Here is a 20,455-nt window from a genome sequence, read left to right as displayed (position 1 = left end):
TCCAAAAGTAATGTCTCAAATCATAGAAGAACGTTTTCTTTTGTTGGTATGTGAAGCTAGGTGGTATAAATTTAGCAACTATGTAATTAGCATAATCAGCATACCAAGGGGTACTACGAGAAGTACTTATGACATTTAATTGCTCATCAGGAAAGCTATCATCAATAAGTAGTGGGTTATCAAGAACATTCTCTAACCTAGATAAGTTGTCTGCAACGGGGGTTCTCAGCTCCTTTTCTATCAACAATATGCAAATCAAATTCTTGTAGCAAGAGAACCCATCTAATAAGTCTAGGTTTAGCATCTTTCTTCTCCATAAGATGTTTAATAGCAGCATGATCAGTGTGGATAGTTACTTTAGAATCAACAATATAAGGTCTGAACTTATCACAAGCAAATACAACTGCTAAAAGTTCTTTTTCAGTAGTAGCATAATTTCTTTGAGCATTGTCTAGAGTCTTACTAGCATAATGGATAACATTTAATTTCTTATCAACTCTTTTCCCTAGAACAGCACCTACAGCATAATCGCTAGCATCACACATAATTTCAAAGGGTAAATTCCAATCAGGTGGCTGAACAATAGGTGCAGAGACTAATGCTTTCTTAAGTATTTCAAATGCTTCTACACAATCATCATCAAAGACAAATGGTATATCTTTTTATAATAAATTAGTCAGAGGCCGAGAAATTTTCGAGAAGTCCTTAATGAACCTCCTACAAAATCCAGCGTGACCAAGGAAACTTCTTATACCTTTGATGTCCTTGGGACATGGCATCTTTTCAATAGCATCAACCTTGGCTTTATCAACTTCAATACCTCTTTCAGAAACATTATGCCCCAAGACAATACCTTCATTAACCATAAAGTGGCAATTTTCCGAATTCAAGACAAGATTAGTTTCTTCACATCTCTGCAAAACTCGATCAAGATTTCTCAAGCAATCATCAAAAGAATATCCATAGACGGAAAAGTCGTCCATGAAAACCTCACAAATCTTTTCACAAAAGTCAGAGAATATAGCCATCATGCATCTTTGAAAGGTAGTAGGTGCATTACATAAACCAAAAGGCATATGTCTATAAGCAAAAGTACCAAAAGGGCATGTAAGAGTAGTCTTTGATTGATCTTTAGCCGACACAGGTATTTGAGAGAAACCAGAATAACCATCTAGAAAGCAGTAATGTGTATGTTTACATAATCTTTCTAGCATTTGATCGATAAAAGGTAAGGGGTAATGATCTTTCTTAGTAGCCTTATTTAATTTGCGGAAATCAATTACCATCCTATAACCTGTAATAATTCTTTATGGAATCAATTCATCTTTATCATTAGGAACAACAGTAATACCTCCCTTCTTAGGGACACAATGAATAGGACTTACCCACTGACTATCAGCAACGGGATAAATTATACCTGCCTCCAGAAGCTTTAGTATTTCTTTTCTTACCACTTCTTTCATTTTAGGATTCAGACGTCGTTGAGGATCACGAACTGGCTTGGCATCTGCATCCAGATTTATTTTATGTTGACATAGAGTGGGACTAATGCCCTTAAGATCATCAAGAGTATATCCAATAGCAGCACGGTGCATCTTCAGAGTTTTCAATAATCTTTCTTCTTCATGCTCTGAAAGGTTAGCACTAATAATAATAGGATATATCTTTTTTTCATCAAGATAAGCATATTTAAGATTATCAGGCAATGGTTTAAGCTCAAACACGGGGTCACCCTTAGGTGGAGGAGGATCCCCTAGGATTTCAATAGGCAAATTGTGTTTCAGCATAGGTTCCTGTTTAAAGAATACTTCATCTATTTCCCTTCTTTCATTCATAAACATATCATTCTCATGGTCTAGCAAATATTGTTCTAAAGGATCACTAGGAGGTACGGCAATAGAAGCAAGACCAATAATTTCATCCTTACTAGGCAATTCTTATTCACGGTGTTGTTTACTAAATTTAGAGAAATTAAATTCATGAGTCATATCATCCAAGCCAATAGTAACAACATTCTTTTTGCAGTCTATCTTAGCATTAACAGTGTTCAAGAAGGGTCTACCAAATATAATGGGACAAAAGCTATCTTGTGGGGAACTAAGAACAAGAAAATCAGCAGGATATTTAGTTTTCTCGCACAAGACTTCAACATCTCTAACAATTCCCACTATTGAAAGAGTATCTCTATTAGCAAGTTTAATTGTGACATCAATATCTTCTAACTCAGTAGGTGCAATTTCATGCTTGATTTCTTTATACAAGTCATAAGGTATAACACTAGCACTGGCACCCATATCACATAAGCCATGATAACAATGTTCTCCTATTTTAACAGAAATAACAGGCACGCCTACCACAGGTCTATGTTTATCTTTAGCACAAGGTTTAGCAATTCTCGCAGTTTCACCACAGAACTGAATAACATGCCCATCAATATTATCAGACAAGAGCTCTTTAACAATAGCAATATTAGGTTCCACTTTAACTTGCTCAGGAGGTGTATATGTTTTAATATTGCTTTTACGAACCATAGTTGAAGCTTTAGCATGATCCTTTATCCTAACAGGGAAAGGTGGTTTCTCAACATAACAAGTAGGAACAATAGGATCATTATAAGTGACAGTCTTTTCTTCAACTTTAATAGGTGCAGCTACTTTTACTTCTATGGGAGGATGCTATTTAAACCACTTCTCCTTAAGGAGATCAACATAAGTACCAAAAGATTCACAGAAAGAAGCTACTATCTTAGAATCAAGTCCATATTTAGTGCTAAACTTACGGAAAATATCGGTATCCATAAAAGATTACACAATCAAACTTAGGTGTCATACCTGACTCCTTACCTTTATCGAGATCCCAATCTTCAGAGTTGTGTTTAATTCTATCCAATAAATCCCATCTAAATCCAATAGTCTTCATCATAAAAGAGCCAACACAAGAAGTATCGAGCATGGTGCGATTATTTTCAGAAAGCCGAGCATAAATTTTTTGAAGGATTGTTTCTATTGGGAGCTCATGATTGGGGCATGAATATAACATTGATTTAAGCCTCCCCCAAGCTTGAGCGATGCTTTCTCCTCCGTGAGGCCAAAAATTATATATATAATTGCGGTCACGATGAACAAGATGCATAGGGTAATACTTTTGATGAAATTCCAATTTCAATCTTTTATAGTTCCATGATCTCGTATCATCACATAGCCTATACCATGTCAATGCGTCTCCCTTCAAAGATAAAGGGAAGACCTTCTTCTTAGCAACATCATCGGGTATACCCGCAAGCTTAAATAATCCACAAACTTCATCCACATATATTAGGTGTTCATGAGGATGCTTTGTTCAATCTCCTGTAAAAGGATTAGCTAGCAGTTTTTCTATCATACTCGAAGGATACTCATAAGGAATTTCATTTTCAATAGGTTCAGTAAGTTGAGGAGCAACTCTTTGCTCTACTGGTCGGGGTGAAGATACCCCGAACAAGCCCCTCAAAGGATTACTTTCCATAGTAACAAGTGGCAGTAAATTTCAGCGCACTATATAAATTTTTCCTTACCAAATTCCACCTACCAAAGGCGCTTCACTCCCCGGCAACGGCGCCAGAAAAGATTCTTGATGACCCACAAGTATAGCGGGTCTCTCGTAGTCCTTTCGATAAGTAAGAGTGTCGAACCCAACGAGGAGCAGAAGGAAATGATAAGCGGTTTTCAGCAAGGTATTCTCTGCAAGTACTGAAATAATTAGTAACAAATAGTTTTGATTTGTAACGAGCAATAAGTAACAAAAGTAAATAAAGTGTAGCAAGGTGGCCCAATCCTTTTTGTAGCAAAGGACAAGCCTGGACAAACTCTTATATAAGGAAAAGCGCTCCCGAGGACACATGGGAATATCGTCAAGCTAGTTTTCATCATGTTCATATGATTCGCGTTCGGTACTTTGATAATTTGACATGTGGGTGGACCAGTGAGACGTCTCCAACGTATCTATAATTTTTGATTGCTCCATGCTATATTATCCACTGTTTTGGATTATATTGGGCTTTATTTTCCACTTTGTATTATTTTCGGGACTAACCTATTAACCGGAGGCCCAGCCCAGAATTGTTGTTTTTGCCTATTTCAGTGTTTCGAAGAAACGGAATATCAAACGGAGTCCAAACGGAATGAAACCTTCAGGAACGTGATTTTCTCACCGAACGTGATCCAGGAGAGTTGGACCCTACGCCAAGGCATCAGAGAGGCGGTCACGAGGGTGAGCCCCCCCTAGGACGCGCCCCTGCCTCGTGGGCCCCTGGGAGCTCCACCGATGTACTCTTTCCTCCTATATATACCTACGTACCCCCAAACGAACAGAAACGGAGCCAAAAACCTAATTCCACTGCCGCAAATTTCTGTATCCACGAGATCCCATCTTGGGGCCTGTTGCGGAGCTCCGCCGGAGAGGGCCGTCATCACGGAGGGCTTCTACATCATAATAGCCTCTCCGATGAAGTGTGAGTAGTTTACCTCAGACCTTCGAGTCCATAGTTAGTAGCTAGATGGCTTCTTCTCTCTCTTTGAATCTCAATACAAAGTTCTCCCCCTCTCTTGTGGAGATCTATTCGATGTAATCTTCTTTTTGTGATGTGTTTGTTGAGACCGATGAATTGTGGGTTTATGATCAAGTCTATCTATGAATAATATTTGAATCTTCTCTGAATTCTTTTATGTATGATTGGTTATCTTTGCAAGTCTCTTCAAATTATCCGTTTGGTTTGGCCAACTAGATTGGTAGTTCTTGCCATGGGAGAAGTGCTTAGCTTTGGGTTCGATCTTGCGGTGTCCTTACCCGGTGACAGAAGGGGCAGCAAGGCACGTATTGTATCATTGCCATCGAGGATAACAAGATGGGGTTTATTTCATATTGCATGAATTTATCTCTCTACATCATGTCATCTTGCTTAAGGCGTTACTCTGTTTTTAACTTAATACTCTAGATGCATGCTGGATAGCGGTCGATGAGTGGAGTAATAGTAGTAGATGCAGAATCGTTTCGATCTACTTGTCAGAGACGTGATGCCTATATACATGATCATGCCTAGATATTCTCATAACTATGCTCAATTTTGTCAATTGCTCAATAGTAATTTGTTCACCCACCGTAGAATACTTATGCTCTTGAGAGAAGCCACTAGTGAAACCTATGGCCCCCGGGTCTATTCTCATCATATCAATCACCATCACTTTAATCTTGCTTTGCCTTTTACTTTGCTTTTACTTTTTACTTTGCATCTTTATACCAAAAATACCAAAAAGATGGCGTGACAGAAGGGGCAGCAAGGCACGTATTGCATCGTTGCCATCGAGGATAACAAGATGGGGTTTATTTCATATTGCATGAATTTATCTCTCTACATCATGTCATCTTGCTTAAAGCGTTACTCTGTTTTTAACTTAATACTCTAGATGCTTGCTGGATAGCGGTCGATGAGTGGAGTAATAGTAGTAGATGCAGAATTGTTTCGGTCTACTTGTCACGGACGTTATGCCTATATACATGATCATGCCTAGATATTCTCATAACTATGCTCAATTCTGTCAATTGCTCAACAGTAATTTGTTCACCCACCGTAGAATACTTATGCCCTTGAGAGAAGCCACTAGTGAAACCTATGGCCCCGGGTCTATTCTCATCATATCAACCTGCATCACTTTAATCTTGCTTTGCTTTTTTACTTTGATTTTTACTTTACACTTTGCATCTTTATACCCAAAAATATTATATCTATCAGATCTCGCTCTCGTAAGTGACCGTGAAGGGATTGACAACCCCTAATCGCGTTGGTTGTGAGTAGCTATCGTTTTTGTGCAGGTACGAGGGACTTGAGCGTGGCCTCCTACTGGATTGATACCTTGGTTCTCAAAACTGAGGGAAATACTTACACTACTCTGTTGCGTCATCCCTTCCTCTTCGGGGAAAACCAACGCAAGCTCAAGACGTAGCAAGAAGGATTTCTGGCACCGTTGCCGGGGAGTCTACGCAAAAAGTCACCATACCAAGTACCCATCACAATCCCTATCTCTCGCATTACATTATTTGCCATTTGCCTCTCGTTTTCCTCTCCCCCACTTCACCCTTGCCATTTTATTCACCCTCTCTCTCTATCCTCCCTCTCTATTTTCCGCTTTTCCCTCGCCATGTCAGAACTAAAAAGAGTTGGGGGTTCTCTCCCAAGTTCTAGTGCTTTAGACAATCTTGCTATCTTATCTAAACTCATAAATAGGAATGCTATAGAACAACTTGCCGGAGTTATCAATGAGAACCTTAGTAATTTTGATGAAGATGATTCTGGAATTTTTCGTTATTTACTTGATGAAACTTTAAAAGATGCTTGGGATAGGTTGTAGGGATCCGGGCTAGCTATGTACCTCAATATCAAATTGAGGTTTACTTAAAAAGCTTTTATGTTGGGCTACCCGCTTCGTTCAAACAAGTTTTAGATTCTATTTTCGAGGGGGGTTTTGTTGAAGGGGACCCCATATATACCTATGAGAGGATGAAAACTATATTTGGGCACCCCATTAATGAGAAAACTGAAATCACATCTCTCTTGCTTTCTTACCAAAACGAATCTATTAAAAAGATAAAAGCTAGCCTAGATGCCAATTTCTGCAACATTCTTAATCTTTCTTCTACCATTAATGGACATGTACTCTGTCAAAATAGAAAGATTAATTCCATAGATAACAAGTTTGCTCTCTTTTTCTCTAAAACCAAAGATGGCAATACCTAGATATATCCTCGCTTTTATGCCTAGCTAGGGGCGTTAAACGATAGCGCTTGTTGGGAGGCAACCCAATTTTATTTTTATTCCTTGCTTTTATTCCTGTTTAGTAATAAATAAATTATATAGCCTATATTTTGGTTGTGTTTTTTGTGTTTAATTAGTGTTTGTGCCAAGTAGAACCGTTGGGAAGACTTGGGGAAAGTCTTGTTGAACTTGCTGTAAAAAAACAGAAACTTTAGCGCTCACGAGAACTGCTGCCATTTTTATTTGGAAAGTGCTATTTAGTTAATTATTTTTGAATATTATTAATAGATAAATTCCTCACGTCCAGCAGTTTATTTTAGAATGTTTGGGGTTCCAGAAGTTTGCGTTAGTTACAGAGTACTACAGACTGTTCTGTTTTTGACAGATTCTGTTTTTCGTGTGTTGTTTGCTTATTTTGATGAATCTATGGTTAGTAAAATAGTTTATAATGCATAGAGAAGTTGGAATACAGTAGGTTTAAAACCAATATAAATAAATAATGAGTTCATTACAGTACCTTGAAGTGGTCTTTTGTTTTTTTTCTCTAACGGAGCTCACGAGTTTTTCTACTTTAAGTTTTGTGTTGTGAAGTTTTCAAGTTTTGGGTGAATTCTTTTGATGGATTATGGAACAAGGAGTGGCAAGAGCCGAAGCTTGGGGATTCCCATGGCACCCCCAAGATAATCCAAGGACAACAAAAAGTCAAAGCTTGGGGATGCCCCGGAAGGCATCCCCTCTTTCGTCCACTTCCATCGGTAATTTACTTGGAGCTATATTTTTATTCACCAACATGATATGTGTTTTGCTTGGAGCGTCTTGTATTATTTGTGTCTTTGCGTTTTAGTATGCCACAATCATCCTTGCTGTGCACACCTTTTGAGAGAGCCATACATGAATTAAAATTTGATAGAATACTCTATGTGCTTCACTTATATCTTTTGAGCTATGTAGTTTTGCTCTATGTGCTTCACTTATATCTTTTTGAGCTAAGTAATTTTGCTCTATGTGCTTCACTTAGATCTTTTAGAGCATGGTGGTGGATTTGTTTTAAAGAAACTATTGATCTCTCATGCTTCACTTAAATTATTTTGAGAGTCTCTTAATAGCATGGTAATTTGCTTAATAATAATATGCTAGGTATTCAAGATTTGTGAAACTTTCTTTTGAGTGCATTGAATACTAAGAAAAGTTGGATGCTTAATAATTGTTTTGAGATATGGAGGTAGTAATATCAAAGTCATGCTAGTTGAGTAGTTGTGAATTTAAAGAATACTTGTGTTAAAGTTTGTGATTCCCGTAGCATGCACGTATGGTGCACCGTTATGTGATGAAGTCGGAGCATGATTTATTTATTGATTGTCTTCCTTATGAGTGGCGGTCGGGGACGAGCGATGGTCTTTTCCTACCAATCTATCCCCCTAGGAGCATGCGCGTAATACTTTGCTTTGATAACTTCTAGATTTTTGCAATAAGTATATGAGTTCTTTATGACTAATGTTGAGTCCATGGATTATACGCACTCTCACCCTTCCACCTTTGCTATCTTCTCTAATACCGTGCACCTTTCGCCGGTATCATACACCCACCATATACCTTCCTCAAAACAGCCACCATACCTACCTATTATGGCATTTCCATAGCCATTCCGAGATATATTGCCATGCAACTTTCCACCGTTCCGTTTATCATGGCACATTCATCGTTGTCATATTGCATATCCCAGTACACCGCCGGAGGCATTCACATAGAGTCATATTTTGTTCTAAGTATCGAGTTGTAATTGCTGAGTTGTAAGAAAAATAAAAGTGTGATGATCATCATTATTAGAGCATTGTCCCAGTGAGGAAAGAATGATGGAGACTATGATTCCCCCACAAGTCGGGATGAGACTCCGGACGAAAAATAAAATAAAAGAGGCCAAAGAAGCCCAAAAAAGAGGCCATAAAAAAGAAAGAAAGAGAAGGCCCAAATAAAAAAAATAATAAAAAAATGAATGAGAGAAAAAGAGAGAACGGACAATGTTACTATCCTTTTACCACACTTGTTCTTCAAAGTAGCACCATGATCTTCATAGTAGAGAGTCTCTCATGTTATCACTTTCATATACTAGTGGGAATCTTTCATTATAGAACTTGGCTTGTATATTCCAATGATGGGCTTCCTCAAATTTCCCTAGGTCTTCATGAGCAAGCAAGTTGGATGCACACCCACTTAGTTTCTTTTTGAGCTTTCATATACTTATAGCTCTAGTGCATCCGTTGCATGGCAATCCCTACTCACTCACATTGATATCTATTGATGGGCATCTCCATAGCCCGTTGATACGCCTAGTTGATGTGAGACTATCTTCCCCTCCTTTTGTCTTCTCCACAACCACCATTCTATTCCACCTATAGTGCTATATCCATGGCTCACGCTCATGTATTGCGTGAAGATTGAAAAAGTTTTGAAAAAGTTAGAGTATGAAACAATTGCTTGGCTTGTCATCGGGGTTGTGCATGATTTAAATATTTTGTGTGGTGAAGATAGAGCATAGCCAGACCATATGATTTTGTAGGGATAACTTTCTTTGGCCATGTTATTTTGAGAAGACATAATTGCTTTGTTAGTATGCTTGAAGTATTATTATTTTTTATGTCAATATAAACTTTTGTCTTGAATCTTTCGAATCTGAATATTCATATCACAATTAAGAAGATTTGCATTGAAATTATGCCAAGTAGCACTCTGCATCAAAAATTCTCCTTTTATCATTTACCTACTCGAGGACGAGCAGGAATTAAGCTTGGGGATGCTTGATACGTGTCCAACGTATCTATAATTTTTGATTGCTCCATGCTATATTATCTACTGTTTTGGACTATATTGGGCTTTATTTTCCACTTTTATATTATTTCTGGGACTAACCTATTAACCGAAGGCCCAGCCCAGAATTGCTGTTTTTTTGCCTATTTCAGTGTTTTGAAGAAACGGAATATCAAACGGAGTCCAAACGGAATGAAACCTTCGGGAACGTGATTTTCTCACCGAACGTGATCCAGGAGAGTTGGACCCTATGCCAAGGCATCAGAGAGGCAGTCACGAGGGTGAGGGCCCCCCTAGGGCCCGCCCCCTGCCTCGTGGGCCCCTCGGAGCTCCACCGACGTACTCCTTCCTCCTATATATACCTACGTACCCCCAAACGAACAGAAACGGAGCCAAAAACCTAATTCCACCGCCGCAAATTTCTGTATCCACGTGATCCCATCTTGGGGCCTGTTCCGGAGCTCGGTCGGAGAGGCCCGTCATCACGGAGGGCTTCTACATCATCATAGCCTCTCCGATGAAGTGTGAGTAGTTTACCTCAGACCTTCGGGTCCATAGTTAGTAGCTAGATGGCTTATTCTCTCTCTTTGAATCTCAATACAAAGTTCTCCCCCTCTCTTGTGGAGATCTATTCGATGTAATCTTCTTTTTGCGGTGTGTTTGTTGAGATCGATGAATTGTGGGTTTATGATCAAGTCTATCTATGAATAATATTTGAATCTTCTCTGAATTCTTTTATGTATGATTGGTTATCTTTGCAAGTCTCTTCGAATTATCCGTTTGGTTTGGCCAATTAGATTGGTAGTTCTTGCCATGGGAGAAGTGCTTAGCTTTGGGTTCGATCTTGCGGTGTCCTTTCCTAGTGACAGAAGGGGCAGCAAGGCACGTATTGCATCGTTGCCATCGAGGATAACAAGATGGGGTTTATTTCATATTGCATGAATTTATCTCTCTACATCATGTCATCTTGCTTAAAGCGTTACTCTATTTTTAACTTAATACTCTAGATGCATGCTGGATAGCGGTCAACGAGTGGAGTAATAGTAGTAGATGCAGAATCGTTTCGGTCCACTTGTCACGGACGTGATGCCTATATACATGATCATGCCTAGATATTCTCATAACTATGCTCAATTCTGTCAACTGCTCAACAGTAATTTGTTCACCCACCGTAGAATACTTATGACCTTGAGAGAAGCCACTAGTGAAACCTATGGCCCCGGGTCTATTCTGATCATATCAACCTCCATCACTTTAATCTTGCTTTGCTTTTTTACTTTGCTTTTTACTTTACACTTTGCGTCTTTATACCAAAAATACCAAAAATATTATATCTATCAGATCGCACTCTCGTAAGTGACCGTGAAGGGATTGACAACCCCTAATCGTGTTGGTTGCGAGTAGCTATCGTTTTGTGCAGGTACGAGGGACTTGAGCGTGGCCTCCTACTCGATTGATTCCTTGGTTCTCAAAACTGGGGGAAATACTTACGCTACTCTGCTGCATCATCCCTTCCTCTTCGGGGAAAACCAACGCAAGCTCAAGATGTAGCAGCCAGTGCTTGGGTGCTGTTCTTAATTGAACAAGCATCCCACTTATGATTAACCTCTATTGCAAGCATCCGCAACTACAACAAAAGTATTAAGGTAAACCTAACCATAGCATGAAACATATGGATCCAAATCAGCCCCTTACGAAGCAACGCATAAACTAGGGTTTAAGCTTCTGTCACTCTAGCAACCCATCATCTACTTATTACTTCCCAATGCCTTCCTCTAGGCCCAAATAATGGTGAAGTGTTATGTAGTCGACGTTCACATAACACCACCAGAGGCTAGACAACATACATCTCATCAAAATATCGAACGAATACCAAATTCACATGACTACTAATAGCAAGAATTCTCCCTTGTCCTCAGGAACAAACGTAACTACTCACAAAGCATATTCATGTTCATAATCAGAGGGGTAATAATATGCATAAAGGATCTGAACATATGATCTTCCACCAATTAAACCAACTAGCATCAACTACAAGGAGTAATTAACACTACTAGCAACCTACTAGCACCAATCCTGGACTTGGAGACAAGAATTGGATACAAGAGATGAACTAGGGTTTTGAGATGAGATGGTGCTGATGAAGATGTTGATGCAGATTGCCCTCTCCCAATGAGAGGAGCGTTGGTGATGACAATGGCGATGATTTCCCCCTCCAGGAGGGAAGTTTCCCCGGCAGAACAGCTCTGCCGGAGCTCTAGATTGGATCCGCCAAGGTTCCACCTCGTGGCAGCGGAGTTTCATCCCGAAAGGTTGCTTCTTATTTTTTTTCTCGACGAAAGACTTCATATAGGAGAAGATGGTCATCGGAGAGCTACCAGGGGGCCCACGAGGTAGGGGGGCACGCCCCCACCCTCGTGGAAAGGGTGTGGGCCCCCTAGTCTTCGTCTTTGGCGAGGATTTTTCATTATTTATTATAAGGTATTCGTGTAGTTTCAGGACTTTTGGAGTTGTGCAGAATAGGTCTCTAATATTTGCTCCTTTTCCAGCCCAGAATTCCAGCTTCCGGCATTCGCCCTCCTTATGTAAACCTTGTAAAATAAGAGAGAATAGCCATAAGTATTGTGACATAATGTCAAATAACAGCCCATAATCCAATAAATATTGATATAAAAGCATGATGCAAAATGGACGTATCAATGTATATCAATATAAAATCCAACAAATTCTCCACGCATAAAAATTAATGTAATTTAAAATCTCGAAATGAAAAAAAGATATTTGAAACTAATTTCCAATTTGATGTGTTTTAAAAATGTACATCCCATTTCTCATTACTGATAGGCCATTTTCTCGGCCAACCGAATGAAGCCCTCCTCGTCTTGAAAGATTTGCAGCCCAACAGGCCTGACAAAGCGACTTACTTGGCAAATCACAAAAAACTAGGCTGTGGTCGTGGACCCAGCTGTCAGCCTTTCCGAAGGAAGTTGGTCGTTGACCACATTGACCACGCCGTGCCGAGAGCACCTAGGCGGTGGACGACGACGAGACCTAGGAAGGGGACGACGCGGAGCCGGGGAAGACGCGGCAGTGGATGCCCACACGGAGAGGAGTACGAGGGTTCACTGGTTCGACTGCGGCATGAGGCTGCCGTCGCCACAGAATAACAGGGGATGTGGGTGAGTAGAGGGATACCCTGGGCCAGCGGTGGGAGTAGTAGGGGGCGGTGAGGCCTCCACGGCATCACAGCCGGCCATGAGAGGCAGGAGCACGCGACACGACCAGCGCTGCTTTGGGCGGCTGGAGCAAGAAAACGAGAGATTGAAGAAGAATGCCGGCCATTGGATGTAAATCCAACGCCTTCTTAGGCTACGACCTACTGGCCCACATGTCAGCTAGTCCATTTGTCTTTTAGTCCATTTGGTGGGCTGGGTGAAACAATGATGTAGCATCTATGCAGCCCGTTTAAATCCCATTTGCATTTTTCTCGAAATTCACGAACTTGCTGGGCTGGGTGAAAATATCATGTTGGGCTAGACCGAGAAATGTTATAAAAACATAAACACATGATTGCACGTCAGTAAAATCTTTGCAAGCTTATGTACACAATCACTAGGAGTTAACTTGCCAAGTTATATATAAACAATTATTATTATTATTTTGTAAGAACTTTCAACTTACGAAATAAAATATCATTTCAATTTGATGAGTTAATAGTACATGGGGTATTATTATTTTTTAGGCTAGATGTGGGACAGTTGAGTTGGTTCTAGGGGAAAGTACTGGGAGAAAACTCAGTTTACATCGAAAAAGAAAGTGGGAGAAAATTCAGAGACCTGCTGGGTCCACCTGAGGAGGGGAATATGTTGGGAGGAAGGAGATTCAAAGCACGGCAGCCGAGTGAACTAGTTTTTTTTACGGACAAGTGAACTAGTTTACATACATAAGAAAATAGCCACTAAAAAAAGCAATCGGGTTAATGGGTTCTTAAAAGAAATATTTTGGACAAAACAGATAATTACGACACATAGGCTAATGCATGAAACACTCAGATGATAAAGGTGCTTATAAATAGATAAAGTACAACATCTAGACCTTCCTGGCACGCTTGATCATGACGCTGCGGCTGTCCGTGTACTCGTCGGTTACGGGAAGCAGACACGCCCTCATGTCCAAGATCTGCCTGTACATGTCGTAGCATGCGTATGCGTCCTTGGCCGCATAGGTTATGTAGGCTAGATTCAGAGGTACCTCCCACGTGTTCAGGTCATCTTCTTTAATGTTGGCGTATCAGGGTCGATGATGGTCTCAGCGAGGTCAACCACGGAGTCCTTCTCCTGCCCGTTGCTGATGATCTTGTATTGCTTCTGGATGTTGACAAGCTTGTTGCACCAGATGGCCAAATCGTCGCGTTCTTCCTTCTCTCCACCGTAGCGAAGGTGCAGTCGGCGCTGCCGATGAAACAGGCGAATGCTCCAGAACTTGGTGTAGCCATAGGATTGAGGCGAGGCAGAGCTTCACCGAGTCCGTATCGTTGGTGTACATCACATTCAACTTGGTGCAGCCATAGGACTGAATGGCGAACTCAAAGGGGAACTCCTTGCTGAAGTCCATATCCAGCAGGCTCACCCCTCGGATCGCCATCAGAGTCTCTTCAAGTGAATGAGTGTGTAGGCGGCGGCAGCAGTTCGTTTTTAAGCTCTTGGGGAACTGGATTACACAGTAAGCTGAGTGTGTACAGGTGACAATAGTTACTACCCCTCCCTTGTCCGCTGCATGCCCGACAGAAGATGCACCCTCGGCCACACGTCGGTTCACGAGCGGGTCTGTATTGGTACTGTAATAACAGGAGTTAGTGGTCACTTTACTTAAATTTAATTAGCTTTAATAGAAATTTATATAAAACAAGCAATGCATTCGATCGTTCTATCAGTGCCACAGGATCAACATGCACAACAATTAAAATTATTATTCTCAGGACGCATACGATCAACACATTTGTTGCACTTTCACAAAGATAATACTACCAAGTTTGAACTGTTTGTTATGGTTGTTGTCCTCTGCATCATGCCATGTTTCCCAACTTGCAAGATTCAGAACCAACAAATAAGATCCAAATAATAAGTACAACAAAGATGCCTACACATCCCATTGATTCCTAGCTCGCAAGATTCAGAACCAACAAATAAGATCCAAATAATAAGTACAACAAAGATGCCTACACATCTCACTGATTCCCAGCTTGCAAGATTCGGAACCAACCCATTAGAGCCTTTTGATAAAGTGAATATCGGGATTAAACCCATCTTGGCTAGCCATGTCATACAATCGAAGAACTTGGGGAATGCTCTTGACCGTCACAACATCTGTAGTTGAGTATTCCTATTTGCACAACATGTTTGCACAACACAAACAAGGAGACAAGAGAGCATGACTTCGCTTTAATAGTGGCCTCCTTGAACTCAACCTCCAGCTCTACTTGGATGAGGTCTGCCTGGAATTCCATGATTCAATTCATGCGCCTTTTTCTGCAGTTCACCTGAAATGAAGCAAAGATTGCATCATTCAGCTAGCAAGAAGTACTTGCTCTTGTGAGCTGGCAGGTTCTTCTTTAGTAGTTGCACTAAAATTGAGGAACATTAAGGTTGGCTGTCCGGCTCATGTAAGGTGCAACTATAATTTTCTTATGCTTTTGTGCAGTTCCACTAAAATAAAGTGCCATTATGGTGACAGTGACGGCTCCATCTTGCAAAGGCTAATAAAATGTTGCACGAGATTACCAGCAGAACTTGACGGAGATTTTGGAAACTCCAATCACCATTTTGTGCAGTTCCACCAAAATTGAGAGATGTTTCCCACATGACATTTTAGTTGAACTGCACAAGACACTCATTCCAGAAAAAGTGTTTTGTGTAGTTCACCAAAAGGTCACAATAGCAACAAGGTGAAATGGATATCCCTATCTGGACAAAAAGATAGAAAGTAAACAGTTGCTGGTCAATAAGAATATATGATACATATACAAAATGAAAAGAAGCATCTTAATTATGTTCATGGCAATCACGCAAGGACGGTAGAAATTTTAAAACGTCAGCAATGCTTCATGTTACCAGGTGCATTACGATCAACAGTGAGATTCCTCAAATATGGATTACTTTAATGGTGGCATTCCTTGCTTACCAGACACAGTAAATCAACAGCAGCTAAAGAGTTGGTTTAAGGGCATGGGACCGTGGGGACACCAGGACACTCAGCAGCGTAAAGGAGCAACTTACTTATCATACTGGGGAAAACAACATGAGTGCCATTTGTAACACAGTTTAATTGCATCTTATCACTGGAGGCATTAGATTAACAATAACACTGGTTAGACATGTCCCTAAGGTAACAGTGTGATCGCTTCATTTTACATGCACCCTTACATTAACAACAGCAAAAGGTTGGTATAAGGACATGCGACAGTGGATGCATCAACACAATGTACCTACAAGGAGGCATAAAGTGGTGATGCCGAGTTTGTTCATGCTATGTGAGGGCAGCAAACCTAATCCTGGAGACCTTGTACTATGTGAGGGCAGCAAATCTAATCCTGGAGACCTTTTACTATGTGAGGGCAGCAAATCTAATCCTAGAGACCTTTTACTATGTGAGGGCAGCAAATCTAATCCTGGAGACCTTTTACAATGTGAGGGCAGCAAATCTAATCCTAAGACCTTTTACTATGTGAGGGCAGCAAATCTAATCCTAGGACCTTTTACTATGTGAGGGCAGCAAACCTAATCCTGGAGACCTTTTACTATGTGATGGCAGCAAATCTAATCCTGGACATACTCTGTTGACTTGTCCACCAGCCGCCAGTTTCTATCCTTTTTTCAACCAATAATAGATATGTTCGTGATCCAGTTTGTACTATGTTTTCCCATTATTTCCCTTTTCAACCAAGAGACCGGTTGGGTATCCGGTCTCTACTACTTTCACCATATTATTTCCTCTTTGAATCAAGTCCTAGATTCATGCTACAACTTTCCCCCCTTTCTTCGTTGTTTGAACAAAGCCCTAGATTCGAATGCATGAAGTAGCTTTACCTCTAATAATATAAAAAATTTAGGTGGCTTTGGAAGAGCTGATGGGAGTAGAAAAAGATGCACATGCAGACACGTGGGGAGTTGGGGTAGTAGAGCAAGGCCGCTTTCGAAGAACTTATACCTGAGGGTCGCTGGGATGTCGGCGGCGGCAGGTTGGATCAACGGACAATACGACAGGGAGGAAGAAGGGTGGGAGGACCTCCCGAGCCGGCACTGTGTTGGAGAGAACGGCACAGGCAGAGGATCGGGCCCCTCTGGCAGCTGTGGGTTTCCTCCCTCGGCGGCGATGACCGCGTGAACGATGCCTGCGGTCGACAGCACCGTCTGGAAATGCTGCACGGTGCGGGGCCGCAGGCCGGCGCCTTGGATGATTTGGCACAGCCGACTGTCGCTCGCGTCCATCGCCTCCATAGGTGCTTGTGGCTTCTGGTCACTTGGTCTTGGATTGGAGTGAGCAGTGTTGCGCAGAGACTTGGGAGTAGATGGATTGGAGTGGTGGGGCTATACTAGCAAGTAGTTGTACGTACTAGTACAATACTGGGCTCACATAGCAATTTTGTCTCATGCAAGAGCCTGGCTATATGCGTGCTCCAATGTTCGCAACTGCAACGTTCGGTTTGTGCTTGGCTCTTCGCCTATTCGAGAAGACGAACAATGATGTTACTACTACTGCTTCTACAGTGTCGAATCCACTGCTGCATGTCCGTCCACCGCAAGTGGGACAGATAGCTTGTTGTAGAAGTACTACTAAGGAAAAGCCTATCCTCGTTTGCGAGCAACCGCGCGCATGGGTGAGGGAGAAGGCATGTAGTAAAATCAAGCTTCTCCTCATTGTACGAGTTGACGCGACACACCATAGCACTGGCCCCACATGCTTGCCTCTAAACTTGGCTGAAAGACCCGGAGTGTACAATATATTTGCTGCAACCTCTAACATTTACCCACCACAAATTAAAATATATGTGGCCGTATGCATCGTTCTGATGCAGAGGCCGGGGAGTCCCCCCTTTTCGAAAAAAAAACAAATTAAAATATATATTCCTGTCTTGACCAGATGAGCGTGCAAACTACAATCACCAGGGTGTCAGGTAGGGCCAGAAGACTATTTTAATTATTTTTTTAAAAACTTCGAGACGGCCACATAGAATGGAGCCGACCCCAACGATTTTAAGCTTACAGGCACGGTACAGGCTATCCTAGACTACTCTACACATGAAACTGCCACACGAGCGTCTGGGCTGCGCTTGGCTCTTCGCCTCTTCGGGAAGTCGAACAATGATGGAGTACTACTGCACTGGAGGAGTACTACAGTATGCTTCTGGCCATCTAACACCGATTGAACTGCTGCATGTCCACCGCGTGCGGGAGGGAGAGCGTGTAGTGAAAGCTTCTCCTAGTCTTGCCAGCCACCACGCTCATGGGCGAGGGAGGGACGCTCCTTCCTTTGCGTGTATGACAGGTGGGCCCGACAGGTGTGTGGCCAACCTATCGTATAGCCAAAGGCAGGTGCAGTTAAGTCCGCGAGGGAGAGGATAATCAAACTTCTCGTTGATGTACGAGTTGACGCGACACATCAAAGCACTGCACTCGATATATTTCAATAATTTGTGTTTACCGATGCATTAATTACAACGCATGCATGCATGCCGTGACTCTCCTTTTGATACTCCCTCCGGTCCTTTTTACTCTGCATATTAGGTTTGTCTAAAGTCAATCTCATCCAACTTTGACCAAATTTATACAAAAAATTATTAACATTCACATAACAACATATTTATTATTAGATCCATCTCGAAATATATTTTCATATTATATTTATTAGATGTTATAGATGTTAATATTTTTTAATATAAATTTGGTCAAACTTAGCAAACTTTGATTTCAGACAAAGCTAATGTGTGGAGTAAAAAGGACCGGAGGGAGTACTTGCATGTGTTGATTTAATGCACCTTGAAGTAGTATAAAATATGTGACGGTAAAGCTTTGTAATACCCCGGCCCAAGTCGAGAGATGGTTGTGCACGAGGAGGGCGAGATCATGCAGACTGAACAGGACCCGACAATGGAGCTCTCTAAGGTCTCGATGGACCTCACCGTGCTCCACTGCCCCTTGTGCCTCCGCCCCTTGACGCCTCCAGTGTACGTGGTTCGAATACACCTTGTCCATTCGGCTGATTGAGCAAGGTGCAGGTTTCTTGATTGATGTGATGTTCGATTGATTTTTGTAGTGCAAGGGAGGGCACCTGGCCTTCGCAGACTGCCGCGTCGAGCGCCCTAGGAACCAGCGGTTGTGCCAGAAGTGCGAGCGCGGCGGTGGCTTCGACGTGCGGAACACGGCGGTGGACTCCGTCCTTTCGTCGGTGAGGGTGGAGTGCCCGCACGAAGGTTGTGGGCTCTATGTCACTTACCACAAGCTCGCCGATCACCAGAGCGTGTGTCCGCTCGCGCCCTGCAAATGCCCCGTGCCCGTCTGCGGCTATGAAGGTCCGCCGCCGGTGCTCTACCACCACATCAGCACCGCGCATCCCATGCCCGTGCACAGGATCCAGTACGGCAAGGTGCTCCAGCTGCAAGTGCCACTGTCGGAGCCACGGCTCTTGCTGTTCACCGAGGAGGACCGCCGCACGTTTTTCTTGGTCGGTGGCGTGCTCAACATCGGCGCGCCTATCGCCGTGTCGGTCGTCTGCATCAGAGCGGGGGCGTCCCCACTGCCCCACTATGTGGCCAAGCTGTGGGTGAACGGCCCGCCGAGGGAACCCAAAGGCACGACCGACGCTGTCAAGGTGGAAATGGAGGTGACAAGCAGCAAGGATCCCGGCGACGTCGACGTGCAGGAGCTGACCTTCTTGACAGTTCCGCCCAAGCTGCTGGCCGGGGCTAAGCTTGTGTCCCTCCACATTCAGATTGACAAGCTCACGTCCTAAATGTTTCTACAGTGCCTTCTGTTTATCTTAGTAATATGCTAATATAGGGATTACCTTGGTCTACTTTAGCTTAAGAAATGGTGGGTTTTGGTGGCGATGCAGCAATTACTTCGACATCAGATCAGTAATTTCCAACAGTCGAACGGATATTTTTGTGTCTGTTGGATATAAAGTTCCTTTGGGTAAGAAGTACAACTTGTCATCAAAATGGATAAAAGGAGATGTATGTAGACATATTTTAGTTCTACATACGTCCCTTTTTATCCATTTTGATGACAAGCACTCCCTCCGTTCCACAATACATGCCTTCCATTTGTCAAAATATAGATGTATCTAGACATGTTTTAGTATATAGGTACATCCATGATAGAGCCAATCGGATGGTTGAGAACACTACAATTCGTAGCTACAGATGCGTGTGTGACTCCCAGATGCAGAGGCCGGGGGTCATCATCCTCCTTTTCGAGAAAAAAACAGACGCGTGTGTGAGAGGACGAGTGCGTGCGTGCACCTCTTCTCTTCCTGTATAACGTACTACTAAACTCAGAGTACAAGTTTTTGTGGGTGGTACGATGGTGCGTGCGAGAAGTCCCGAGAGATAGGTTTAATGCGTCTGAAAAAAGACTAGCCTAGAGCTCGCCACGCGGCTATTCCTGTCGAACGCCCATTAAGCGTAAGATATGTATATGACGGTGCCAGTTATTGCACGTACACAGCAGTACTCCCTCCATTCCGGTTTATAGGGCTTAATTCAAAAATCTCACCAACAAAGATGGTGAGTGGTGGAATATTTTTTGTAGTTTGCAAAAGCACCTAGGTAATGCTCTTGTTTTTCTCAAAAAATTAGGTTTATCA

General features: G+C 42.1%; 1 protein-coding gene across 1 annotated transcript; it reads left to right on the top strand.

Moving 5' to 3' along the window:
- The first annotated feature begins 18,687 nt into the window (after positions 1 to 18,687).
- On the top strand, positions 18,688 to 19,600 carry LOC125523137 (putative E3 ubiquitin-protein ligase SINA-like 6). Its single transcript, XM_048688191.1, has 2 exons — positions 18,688 to 18,753; positions 18,905 to 19,600. The coding sequence occupies exons 1-2, from the start codon at positions 18,688 to 18,690 to the stop codon at positions 19,598 to 19,600; spliced, it is 762 nt and encodes a 253-aa protein (XP_048544148.1).
- The last annotated feature ends 855 nt before the right edge of the window (positions 19,601 to 20,455 follow it).

This window comes from Triticum urartu, chromosome 7, assembly GCF_003073215.2.
Source record: "Triticum urartu cultivar G1812 chromosome 7, Tu2.1, whole genome shotgun sequence".
Classification (NCBI taxonomy): Eukaryota; Viridiplantae; Streptophyta; class Magnoliopsida; order Poales; family Poaceae; genus Triticum; species Triticum urartu.
Note: the sequence above shows the minus strand (reverse complement) of the source record. Positions and strands in the feature narration are given on the sequence as shown.